This window comes from Glandiceps talaboti, chromosome 12 (assembly GCF_964340395.1).
Source record: "Glandiceps talaboti chromosome 12, keGlaTala1.1, whole genome shotgun sequence".
Classification (NCBI taxonomy): Eukaryota; Metazoa; Hemichordata; class Enteropneusta; family Spengelidae; genus Glandiceps; species Glandiceps talaboti.
This window is the reverse complement of record NC_135560.1, coordinates 23,626,675-23,640,095: the sequence shown is the minus strand read 5'-3', so window position 1 is coordinate 23,640,095 and position 13,421 is coordinate 23,626,675. Positions and strand designations below refer to the sequence as shown.

Here is a 13,421-nt window from a genome sequence, read left to right as displayed (position 1 = left end):
AACATGCCATAGCATTCATGGTAAAGCATACAAAAATACCATACAGAAATAAAGTGACTACAATACAATCCTTTAGCCGACTGCTGAATGACTGTTTACATCAACAAGAAATTTTCCAACAGGAAATTTAGTGTCTGACGCCAAAGTATGCACAAATTTACTGTTGGCATTTCAGGAATGAAAATTTTAATTATTTAATGACAAGTAAAAGTGTCTTTCTTTCATTAGTACAGTGAGAGCAAAGAAATAAATGATGAAATTCATCCCCTACAAAATTTACAGAATCTTTTACTACCAAACTCAATATTATAATCCGAAATTCTAAATTTAGTCAGTAGTTTCCTATAGGCAGAATATTTAATTTGCAGAAGATATTTCTCAAAACCAAAAACAGTTTTGAACAATATGTACGTTTCCTAGGGTAAGTTAGCATTGGCACATACATACATACATACATACATACATACATACATACATACATACATACATACATACATACATACATACATACATACATACATACATACATACACACACACACACACACACACACATACATACATACATACATACATACATACATACATACATACATACATACATACATACATACATACATACATACATTGTACGTGTCTGCCTGTGCTTAGTGAATGACGAAGTCTTTTTGGACGAGCTGTCGTTGTTATGATGCATAGCGTCAAAGTTCGCTTTACAGTGTGATTTTAAGCCTGATAACGAGAAGTTGGTTGCATTACGACTGACCTCTGATCAAATTAAGTCTGTTGACCTAAAAGTTAGCATACCATATCATCGCACCTTGTATAGTGCCTACAACGGTTATAATGACGGACAATATCGAATTACCGGAGGTGAAATATACACAGGTATGATCAATAGTCTTTCAGTACTATCTTCGCATGTGTTTCCAACGTTGAACTCTTTCATCTGCCAACGTGTATGTCACAAACTGACTAAATGTGTCAGGTTTGTATAAACTTATGTGGATGGGCCATGTTACTTACACTTGACAACGTTGTCATGGCTTCATTTTCACAAACATCGAACACCAAAGCGCATGTGTTGAGGCAACGGTTTTGATCTCAGACATACAACCTATATACATGTAGTGTACACTTTGATATAACTAGCGTCAATCAATCAGTGTATGGACTTTGAACTCACGAATCGGTTTTTGAAATGTATTTCATGTGTATAGACCAAGAAAAGTGTGCAATAGTGTGGTTCGTCACAGAACAAGGTTTCTTCCTTGTCTTAAAGTTTGGTCCATATATGATAGAACATCAAATGGAAAGCGATTGTAACAATGGTGTGTGTCCTTCATACCCCCATGTTATCATATATGTCACGAAGCACACAATATATGTAGTATATGATATACAATACTGCATGATTCGTTCTACCCGAACATTAAGTTATGGCCGAGTCCACAGGTACTCGAATCAATCTGTATGATTTTTATTTTTTTTAAATATGTATAGTAACATAGTCTCATTTACCATACATTTTTTTAAAAATCATACAGATTGATTCGGGTACCTGCGGCCAAGTCAATAAGTATGTTACAGTTCAATAAGTATGTTGCATTCGGGACAATTATTTGTACCCAAACCTGGTCTAATTATGATAGTGAATATCAGCCTACCTAGATACAGACCCCAGGGCCGTGTAGTAGTTCATAGATTGTTGCTTTGTCTACGGGCTAAATGTAATATATTTCCCCATTCTTTACGAAAAGAACAAAAGTAATTGTCTTATAGCATAGAGTGTATATTGATACATTTGTAGTAGCAGGATTCATACAATTCGAAATCAACAGTGTAAGCGATAATAGTTGTCCTTGTGATACAGGCAAGTGTGAAAATATTTCATAGTTATCCAAGCGATATGATGGGATATATATATCTTATTTCAGTACAAAATTCAGCATTTGTCAGAGGTCACGTGAGGTCACAGACTCGCGTGTGACCCCGTGTGACACTTAACATTATACACGTTATATAGATATGGGTCATGTGAACGTGTTTGTAGATGAATTGGCATAATGATTAAATACCTCTAGCATTGAACAAACCAAAGAGTTGCATTTCCCTTCAAACCTGCACTAGCTGCAACCGCGACAATTTTTTTTCAAGTAACCAAATGATTTATTCACTAGAAAATTGGTCAATTACTTATAAAAAGACAATTTGTATCAGTTAATTAATGGTCAATATTATCTGTAGGTGGTGTAGTGACAAGTTTAAATTTTTATCAAAACTTTGGTTTTGAATCTGTCGCAATATAAAATGTAGTTTGTAGTATTATTTTTTCGATTAGACAACGACAATGTATTTACTGAAAAGTGTTAAAGTACCAATAATTAGACTTTTTACATGTTAATAGTCGTCAATCTTATCCATACGAATTGAAGCAACAGGTTTAAATCGTGGTCGCCGTTGAGGGCACTTATTTTTGGGTGCGGACCCCAAAATCATTGTTTTATTCATCATATTGTATCATGTATACAGCTACAAAAAATCGTTCACCCACTGACGAGTCAATACTGTTTACGATATTACGATTAAGTTATTTGATTTAACAAAACATTTTCAAAACAAATACTATCGGGTAATATCGACATTTTGATTTTCAGGCACTTTTGCAGTTTCCTAAGTTAAATCCTTGCTAAATGTCTTGCTTCAAAGTTATCAATATCCGGCCAGTTATATATATTTTTTTGTGAAAAACGTATTTTCTTATATTTATCCTCTAGATTTTCATCAACAATGAGTTTGTGAATTCTGTCAGTGGAAGAACATTTCCTACCCTCAATCCTGCCACTGGGGAAAAGATATGTGATGTACAAGAAGGTGATAAGGTAGGAAAATAGGGGTAAAGATGTGTAATATACAAGAAGGTGATAAGGTAGGACAACAGGGGTAAAGATATGTGATATACAAGATGTTTGTATGTATGTATGTATGTATGTATGTATGTATGTATGTATGTATGTATGTATGTATGTATGTATGTATGTATGTATGTGTGTGTGTGTGTGTGGCTAGATGTACTTTGTGTTTTTTTTCTTGTTTGTGAATTTTGGTACAAATTAATATCGAACATATTTTTGAAAGCGACAATTTTATCAAATTCCATTGGATAATCGGAAAATTATTGTATTTTCAGATTGTTCAATGAGACACAGATCTCTGTGTCTGTGTGCATGATTGGTGTGTGTGTGTGTGTGTGTGTGTGTGTGTGTGTGTGTGTGTGTGTGTGTGTGTGTTTGTTTGTTTGTTTGAGTTGAATATTTAGTACACGATTTTTTTACCTTCAAAAGGCTGACGTGGATTTGGCAGTAAAAGCAGCCAGAAAAGCTTTCCAACCAGGTTCAAAATGGCGTTCTATGGATGCATCAGCCAGGGGTAGACTTCTACACAAACTTGCCGATTTAATGGATAGGGATGTAAAATACATAGCAGTAAGTAATTGTGTTATACTTTCCTTCACTTCATGACACGGTATTGTCCAGGTTTTATTAGTTGAATGTATAAAGAAGCGAAACATGTCGTCAAAAATGAATTAAGAAATGTTTGAAACAATCAATTTTCTGTTGTTTGTTTGTATGTTTGCTCAAAACTCACGATTCCGTCTCTCGTTCTGTACTCAACAGAAATTGGAAACGTTGGACAGTGGAAAACCCTACATGTCGGCGTATGGTAACATAAAGAACACGGTTCAAACACTACAGTATTATGCTGGATACGCTGACAAGATTCATGGCAAGACCATACCAGTGGGTAAGAACACGCCATGTCATCATTCTTATTTGATTTACAACTTGATATATGGGTGTATCATAGAATTTGTTGATGAAACAACAACAACAACAACAACAACAACAACAACAACAACAACATATTATCATCATCATCATCATCATCATCATCATCATCATCATCATCATCATCATCATCACTATCACCATCATCACCGTGACCACCAACACCACCACCGCCACCACCACCATCATCATCACCACCACCATCAACAACAAAGTTTTACGTAACGACATCGCCACTAGCACCAATACTAAAAAACTACAGCAGTGACAGTTCCGAGTTCGTAAACGCAATGCATTGCATCAAAACTTTCACCCACAAATGTATTCCTTGTTTCAGTTGTGTTAAATTCTGCAACGATTTGTTAAGTGGCAATCAATCATAACATGGCCCTTGACGGAACAAGATTCGAAAGTTAATCAGTTCTGTTTATTAATATTATATTCTTAATAGCAACCGGCATGTGTCGCAATACAGGTACAGTTAAGATAAGTCCACACATATGGTGCAATAGCCTCCCTGTAAGGTTGTATCGTCGACAAAGCAGATGTTCTTTTTTCTATCTTTCTATGCCTAGAGCGGGAAAGGTAGTACTTGGGGCTATGGATGTAATAACAGCTTCCTTGTATGTGATGTAATAGAGACACTTGGCGGTGCGTCTTGGACGATGCCGTAAAATTTAAGAGGATATGGTTTACGATGTTCATAATTTACTTCTCCTCTTGATAATACCGTAGATGGACCATTCTTTTGCTACACACGTCATGAACCCGTTGGAGTCTGTGGTCAGATTATCCCATGGAATTTCCCGACCGTACTACTTTCTTGGAAAATTGGCCCAGCATTAGCCTGTGGATGTACATGTGTTGTGAAACCAGCAGAGCAAACTCCCCTGACAGCCATCTATATTGGTAAACTTATTAAAGAGGTATTTAGATAGTCTGTTTAATACCACATCAAGAGGCCCCTGTACCTGGTTTGAATGTGAATGCAAGTGTGAGTGTATATGTACAAATACAAGATCAGTCCTATAATCGTGGAGACTCGAGTCAGGCTATAGTGCAGATAGTGCGAGTGCATAGCGCTGAGCACGAGGTTGATGCAATCATCTGCACTATAGCCTGACTCGAGTTCATTAAACAGCTTACACCACGTTCACACCAATCAAATGTTTTAAAACTTATAATTAAAAAAGATAAAATTTCAAGGCCCAATATAGTTTAAAGCAGTTGAAAAATACCATTAAAAATCTAAAACCACCTGTGTGGTCTCAAATTCGCCAATCGGTTTTGAGGATGTGTTCACAAATTAGCAAGTCAATGTGAGCAAAGTGAAATCAAAATGTCAGTGAGAAAACGGAATAGTGTTAAAGCGTTAGTCCTTTACATCTGCAGATAGGGTTAATACACTGATGTCCATCAGTTTGTTTATGTCTGTGAAAGTTAGTCATGTCGTATACAGTATGACCGGGGGAGATACTGCCATAGAAAGGTTTTCGAGTATGTGCCACCAAAATGGCTAACTTTTTCACGAAAAATCCCTAAACATGGGTGAACTTTTCATCAGAAAATTCCCCAATCATAGAGTCGATGAATACGTGTACCTATTCCATGCATAACGATTTTTTTTTCAAATTCCCAAGTAAAAGGTGAAAATCGCCTTTAACATTTTATATTTTCAATTTGTCTCTTTATTTTCAGGCTGGTTTTCCACCAGGTGTAGTAAACATCATACCTGGTTATGGTCCTACAGCTGGTGCAGCCATCTCTGAACATATGGACATCGATAAAGTAGCCTTCACTGGATCTACTCAGGTAGGGAAAAGAACGTTAAACCCGCACTGGCTGTATTAAACTGACTTATTATTTTGTCAATCAGACAACCAACAATATATTTATTGAAAATGGTTAAAATATCAATGATCAAACATTGTACATGTCAATTAGAGGCCTATTTTATGTACAAGTTGTATAATAATAAGTTGAATATCATATGAGGTTTCATAGTAAAACACATCAAGTATTTTATCATATAAATTTACCTTTTGGCTTTTCTTTTGCGCTGGCAATTTGATACATCGTGGTCTGCAAACTGTGCGAAATTTGCAAAATCAAAAAATGCTTTTCACCTAGTTCTGGAGAACTTGTGTTGAATAGTATGTGTATATAGACTATCAACATGTTAAAAGAGTTATATGCAATGTTACAATGTTACAAGAGGTGTCTACAATGTTACAATATTACAAGATATATCTATAATGTTGCAAGAGGTATCTACAAAATAATGTAAATGTTGCAAGTATAATGTAATGTTGCAAGAGGTATCTACAATGTTGCAAGAGGTATCTACGCGAAATCCACCATTAACTGCAGAATGTATGGGGGGGGGGGGACATTAGCAATAACGTAAAATTGTCATTTGACGCCATCAACTGAATACTTTATTTGCCGTCCTTGAATTTCCCCAAAACCTACCAGGCAGACATTGGAAAAACAAACACAGATAAAAACAATGCTAGCATATCATGTGAAATTCACTTTTCTGTTGATTCATTTTCTCTTTGTACGTACCTATAAATCTACTACACTTGTCTAGTGAAATATATAAATGTCAAAATCTAGGATTATGTGTAGTTATTCTGAAGATATTTGAACGGTCTTTCCATTTACAATAGTATGAAATAAGGCCTTACGTGGAAATTTTGAGCAAAACGAAATGTGTTTGTTTTTCTAAATCTACCGACAAACCTACACGGCACACCGTGAATTTATTAAAGATTGTGCCTTACATGTATTCTGAAAACTTGAATACCATTTCTGTTTGCAGGTGGGTCGTTTGATCCAGCAAGCATCCGGTAAATCCAACTTAAAACGAGTGACACTTGAACTTGGAGGGAAGAGTCCCTTAATTGTGTTTGCTGATGCTGATAGTGAGTATTTTACACTCTTTACTTGAATGGAAACATCGCCAAACCTTTCTTGTAAGATTCGTCGCTGTGGGCGCTAGGCTCTAATCATTCCCCACGATACCGCTTGAATGATGTCGGCTTTAAATCCAATATATTATATTGTTTGTTTCTTTCTGTCTGTCTGTCTGTCTGTCTGTCTGTCTGTCTGTCTGTCTGTCTGTCTGTCTGTCTGTCTGTCTGTCTGTCTGTCTGTCTGTCTGACTGTCTGTCTGTTTGTTTGTTTGCTTGTGTTTGTTTGTTTGTTTGTTTGTTTATTTGTTTGTTTAATATGTGTGTGTGTGTGTGTGTGTGTGTTTTTATTTCTTTGGGGGAGGTGGTCAAGGTGTTTGTTTTATCTCAATTACAACGGAGAAATGTGCCGGCAAATACATGTAAATATGACTGTTGTTATTCATACTTTCGATAAATCAGAAAATGTGCCAATTTGTTGTAATTTCGCCATGATTGTTTTTGTAATGTCATTCAGTTGACTTTGCTGTGGAAGTTGGACATCAAGCTCTCTTCTACAATATGGGTCAGATATGTTGTGCGGGTTCTCGTACATTTGTACACGAGGACATCTACGATGAATACGTCAAGAAGAGCGTAGCACGGGCCAGTACACGTACAGTTGGCAACCCATTTGATCCCAAGAATGAATCAGGTCCACAGGTACAACATGCTATCACTCCATATTACACTATCACTCCATATTACACTATAAGTTGACATTACACCACAGGGAACCCAGGAACCGTGTTACAGACAAACAAGCAAATATGCATGGAGTAAATGAAATATCATTTTAAACTCATGGATAACTATCTATAAACATATATATATGGGTCTATATACTATTGAATAACATACTATATGTTTCTATTGTATAGATAGTATATATACAAACACAGCTATTCTAGGACAACTGCCCCCTGGACAATTGCCCCCGGACAATTGCCCCCGAAGGACAACTGCCCCCGAAGGACAACTGCCCCCCGGACAATTGCCCCCCGGACAACTGCCCCCGGACTACTGCCCCCGAACTAAAAAAAACAGTATCAGGATTCTGCAGCCAGAATCCATGCAATAGTGCAAGATTTTGAAAATCGTCACGTGCTAGATTTTCTTCGGGGAATAGCCCACAATTTGCAGTTTTAAACACTTGCTGATCACCGATCCGAGTCACCATTTACTGTCACCAAAGTCTTACGCGAATTCTGATATACATGTACATTCCGGGGGGCAGTTGTCCTTCGGGGGCAGTTGTCCGGGGGGCAATTGTCCGGGGGCAGTTGTCCACCGGGGGCAATTGTCCGGGGGGGGGGCAGTTGTCCGCCGGGGGCAATTGTCCGGGGGGCAGTTGTCCTGTTACCGACCGTGTGGTGTTACAAAATGTAAAGGGGAACAAAGGCGAGCTGATTTTATGTTAGCTGCACAGCTGTATGCCTTATAGGGACCACGGAAAGCCATTTTCACCAACCCTGCATTGTACGACTTCAGGGGTTATTACTTGTCTAAACAATGCTGAGGTTATTGATTCCTGAGATGTGAAGGAGGACGGAGACATGGAGTTCTCGGAGTATATTCCATAATGTTTATTACAAGACATTGTTAAACCATAGACCCTGCACCTGGTGTAGGGTCTATGGTTAAACTGCAGACATTATAACTTCCGTATTTGTTTATCTCCCAAAGGTGAATCAAGAACAATTCGACAAGATTTTGGACCTGATTGACAGTGGCAAGAAAGAGGGCGCTAAATTGGAATGTGGAGGTGGTCGTATTGGAGACAAAGGGTACTTTATCCAGAATACTGTCTTCTCTGATGTCAAAGATGACATGCGCATCGCCAAAGAGGAGGTATGTATATTGATATGTCATGTTCTCAGTCTTTTTACCGACCAGTTTTGGACTCTAAATGTATAATTAGAAGTCGATCATCCATTTTTGCTGTCTCCCATTCCATTATCATTTACAACAGCACAGCAATCGAGAAATCAATTTTGACCCCCAAAAAAAGTTTGTTTCCAACAGACACAAAATGAATTATAAACCAATATATTTGGATGTGTGTACATCTACTGTATGGAGACTTGTTTAAATTCTGTCTAGGTTTTCAGAAAAGACGTTATTGCATTTGTTTTCCACTTTCAAAGATATTTGGCCCAGTGCAGCAGATATTTAAATTCAAGACAATTGAAGAAGCCATTGAGAGAGCCAATGCTACAACATATGGTTTGGCTGCTGGAGTGATAACACAGGATATTGACAAAGCACTGACCATTGCAAACAGTGTACAAGCTGGCACTGTATGGTAAGTCGCCTCACTTTTTAACTAGCATTGTAAAGACGGGTAATGATTACGTCTCTCTGTGTATAAGGTATTCCAATAAAGGCATCATAATATGTCCATCTCAGTCTAGCTCCATTAATTCTATTGCCATATTACATGTAACTAAACCCAAAATATTAGCCGCTTTTGCATTCATTTTCTGCACAATTTTCGACCCTGATAACGTTGTGTGTTTCGTTCTCCAAGGGTTAATATCTATAACATCATCGGTATCCAGAGTGCATTTGGAGGATTTAAGATGTCTGGAAATGGTCGTGAATTGTAAGTATATTATGACCGATTCAATTGAGCGATTAATTCAATTGAGTGATTATATGAACAATAAATCCCATCATATGCAGTATGTACCTTAGAAAACGAACAATCTGAGGGCCCGGTGCGTTTACTTCAAAGTTCTATGCTGTGCCTGAGACAAAAGCCTTACTGTACCAATGTAGTCTTACAATTTCATATTCATATTACATGTATCTCTCTCTCTCTCTTTCTCTCTCTCTCTCTCTCTCTCTCTCTCTCTCTCTCTCTCTCTCTCTCTCTCAGGGGAGAATACGGTCTTCAAGAATATACTGAAGTCAAAACGGTAAGTACAGATTGATGATATATCATTGTGCTGTCAAAATTTTAAATTTCTCTCTCAATGAAGTGAGACTGCAAGAATCATTGGCGAATCATATGAAGCGATTCGAGTTGTGGCTATGCATATGCCAGTTTTACCTAATAAAATATACGACAGGATACGGTACGACACGCGTATCTTTTATTACCCGATCAATAAGAGAACAAAATGACATCACAAACGTAAATAAATACATACATAAGAAGTAAAACAATCAGATCGGATAACAGGAGTCAGAAAATGGCGATGCTAATCGTGTCTGACCCCTGGAAACAGTACATAGTGGTACAAGTTTAGAGTGTAAATAAATATACAAAATGTTGCTCTACCCTCGATCCCCTCCCCTCCCCCATATATCTCTGAGCGACAAAATGCATATATTACATTAAAACTATACACTGTTATGTGATATACTCATTCAATAAATCTTGACGTAATAGTGCAATGAATCGCTGTTTTCTCAGTTCATTTCTGGTACCGTGTTGTATTCAATTCCATGTATCAATATCTGCACCTGTGTATGTCATTGATTGTTTACCATAATATGTTTAACAGAAGGTACACATAAATTATCCTGGTCGTTTTGTCGTGTATTCATCAGAGTGCAACTGATCATAAACAACAATACACACAAAAATGTGTATGTATGTCCCCGGTTATTTTTTAGTCTACACATAAAAACGGGTCACCATAGATTACTTACAGGTGCAAGTCTGATTATATGTAAATCAAATCACCTTTTCTCTGTAATTCTCTAACAGGTCACAGTGAGATTACAGCAGAAGTTATAAAAAAGGGACTCCAGATGCAGAACGAAGTGCTGATCAAAAACTACAAAAAACGATGAGATTACAATAATCGTTAATGATGAATAATGATGAACGTTTAAAATCCGATTACATGATCATGTTGAAGAACTGTTGAATATTGAAAGCTATTAACGCATTACAAGTACGGTACACGTGCGATTAACGCATTACAAGTACGGTACACGTGCGATTAACGCATTACAAGTACGGTACACGTGCGATTAACGCATTACAAGTACGGTACACGTGCTTTTTTATTCCCATGTATTGATTTCTTTTATCACCAATATTTTGAGGTGTTAATAGTCATCTTCAAAGACGAACTCAAATATTAAAAATTCCAGACGAAGTGGGATTATGCAGTACAGCTTATGAAGAAATTGAAATGCAAATTGACAGAAATCATTTTATATTTTATTATATTTACGGATTCCGGAGAAAATAGCTCCATCATTACAGAATACAAAATTAATGGTCGTTTGTACATGTTATGTGAGGTAACAGTTTTGATGAAACGTTTTTTTTCCATGAAATACAGCCTCCCTTCCTTGATGACTATTAAATAAATGAGTAATAATGAGCATAGACGGTCTGTGTCAAAGTGGTTTGAAGCGAAATATTCCAGAAGTGTAATACAAATTAACTAGAATATAAACTAAATAAATGACATAGTCATGAACATTTACTTGTAATAAATATGATTTCAAATCGTTTTTGCTACATGTATTATAAATTTATACATTACATATAAATATGAAAGAGACAACGATAATACTAAATAAATAAACAAACAAACAAACACTAACAAAGCTACATTTCTATAACTTGTATTATTGAAAATATTACACTTAACAATAGATTGTGCTGTTATTCTTAAATTTAAACGATGTTATAACTGTAACTATGACTACCAGTTTGTGCCAACCTTTTGACTCGTACACCTGTGAAGGTTCAACCTAAAGGTGGGTATTATCAGCAATAGTCATTGCTACTACATTTCCAACTGCCTGACGAGGGTACGTTGGGACAGTGTGTGCCGACTTTGCACTACGTCGACTTTAGCTGGAAATTGCTAAAAATAAAGGAAACAAAAGTTGTTGTTTTTCACGAAGACCACCAAAACAACAGTCTACGTTTGCCAGCATTTGGACAATTATTTGCGACAGTTCTACTTAAAAGTGTGTATCTTCATCGATTTGGACAGGATCTCGTACAGCAGTACCTGTACTGCCTGTAGACTCTTTCTTTGGTTTTGATCGTTTTAACATTAAGCTGCGTGCACTCTCCCCTGTTATACAGAAAAGAAAGAGCAGAAGCCCCTGCAATGAACTCACGATTGTGAAAATGTAAGAAAATACGTTGTTATCAATGAAGGCCTCGACGATTCCAAAAATCCATACAAGTCCGAATTGGGAGAATGTGCCAAATGCCATACGCGCTTTTCCTTTATTCCAGGGAATGGTAGGATTACCAACCATTGGATTTTGACCTCTTCTGTAAACTGAAACATTGGAAACAACGCATGAAATTAAATTGAAGAGCATGATTAGAGCAACCGGACCGTCAAACAACACAAGCAAAGCTGTCGGATTTGTTATCCAGCATGCATTCGGTCCCCCATAACCAACCCTTGCAATGGTACATCCACAGATGTCTAAGACAGCAGCAATACCAACAATTATTGCTGGCCCTATCCAACTCACCAAACAGTAAACAACAAATCTACGATGTATCGATGAATTTGTGTACACAGTAAGAGGACGTCTTATAGCGAATGTGAACAGAATATCAAACGATATTATACCCATCCAGAAAAAGGAGACAAGCCAGATATAATGAGAGACTATAGCAAATGCCTTACATAGCCAGGGATAGTCCGTTGCTCCCAGAGTTGTCAATGCCATCAATTGTGAAAAGAAAAGAGCAACACAGAGGTTGACAATCATCTGCCTAGGTAAACTCTTTCCCTTTAGATATACAACTTGCAAAACTATGATGCAAATAATAGCAATCATTGATACACACGAACACGCAACCATGACCCATTTTAAACCTTCCGAAACTCTATGAGTTGTTACAGCGATTACATCCGAGGCACACACAAATAACGCAGTAGTGTCAAGAGAAATCAAGAAACGACTAGATTTCCACAGATAACCTATCGTGTGAAATGTAACAGTCTCATTATGCTGGATAAATTCGTTTATCTTAAATAGGTCCATGACATCACAAGACAGAATGATGGCCGGGTGTACAACTGAACACACCTTAAGTTCACAAACACTGCCATTACCTTCACTACATCGAGGACTGTTAACCGTGAAAAACATCTCATGATTTGAGCCATTGAGATCTTCTGATTTACACGAAAATAATTCCATAAATAAGAAATGACTATTCGTGTTTGCTAGATCTCCTTCAGAGATAAATTGAGAAGTGGATACAATCTCGTTCTTAGGAACGACTACAGTGTAACTTGCAATTTGAATCGGACACAGATCAACATATGTAGCTTCCTTAGTGTCAATTGACAAAAGATTTATAAAGCAATCTAGTGATCCTTGACGAAACCTGAAGTTCAGACCCTCCAGGTTATCTGCAGTAAAGTCACTTAAAGATACGTTAAGAGTAACATCAAAGACGTACATCGAAAGGTTGGCACACATGTACAGCTGAAGAATTTCAAAATCCGAACTACTGTATGATGTCATGTTTTTTAAGGCACTAGCAATTACGTTCCTTACCCACTCAGTTGTATGATTAGATTTACTGTCATCTGTACACCTTACTGCAAACGTTGTTGTTACAGAAAACGATATTGATACAGCCGTAGAAGATCTGTTACTAGGGCCAT

At 37.1% G+C, this 13,421-nt stretch overlaps 1 protein-coding gene across 1 annotated transcript; it reads left to right on the top strand.

The window, feature by feature from the left end:
* Window positions 1-845: 845 nt before the first annotated feature.
* On the top strand, window positions 846-10,626 carry LOC144443894 (aldehyde dehydrogenase 1A1-like). The gene is made up of 13 exons (XM_078133491.1): window positions 846-887; window positions 2,777-2,881; window positions 3,344-3,484; window positions 3,677-3,803; window positions 4,583-4,773; window positions 5,546-5,659; window positions 6,672-6,774; window positions 7,280-7,464; window positions 8,488-8,652; window positions 8,949-9,106; window positions 9,332-9,406; window positions 9,683-9,722; window positions 10,520-10,626. The coding sequence occupies exons 1-13, from the start codon at window positions 846-848 to the stop codon at window positions 10,547-10,549; spliced, it is 1,476 nt and encodes a 491-aa protein (XP_077989617.1). The 3' UTR covers window positions 10,550-10,626.
* The last annotated feature ends 2,795 nt before the right edge of the window (window positions 10,627-13,421 follow it).

Excerpts from the sequence above, each read along its gene's own strand:
- LOC144443894 (XM_078133491.1), top strand. The coding sequence starts at position 846 with ATGACGGACAATATCGAATTACCGGAGGTGAAATATACACAG. Across the intron at positions 2,882-3,343 it reads ATGTACAAGAAGGTGATAAG|GCTGACGTGGATTTGGCAGT; the intron begins GTAGGAAAATAG and ends TACCTTCAAAAG. Across the intron at positions 7,465-8,487 it reads AGAATGAATCAGGTCCACAG|GTGAATCAAGAACAATTCGA; the intron begins GTACAACATGCT and ends TATCTCCCAAAG.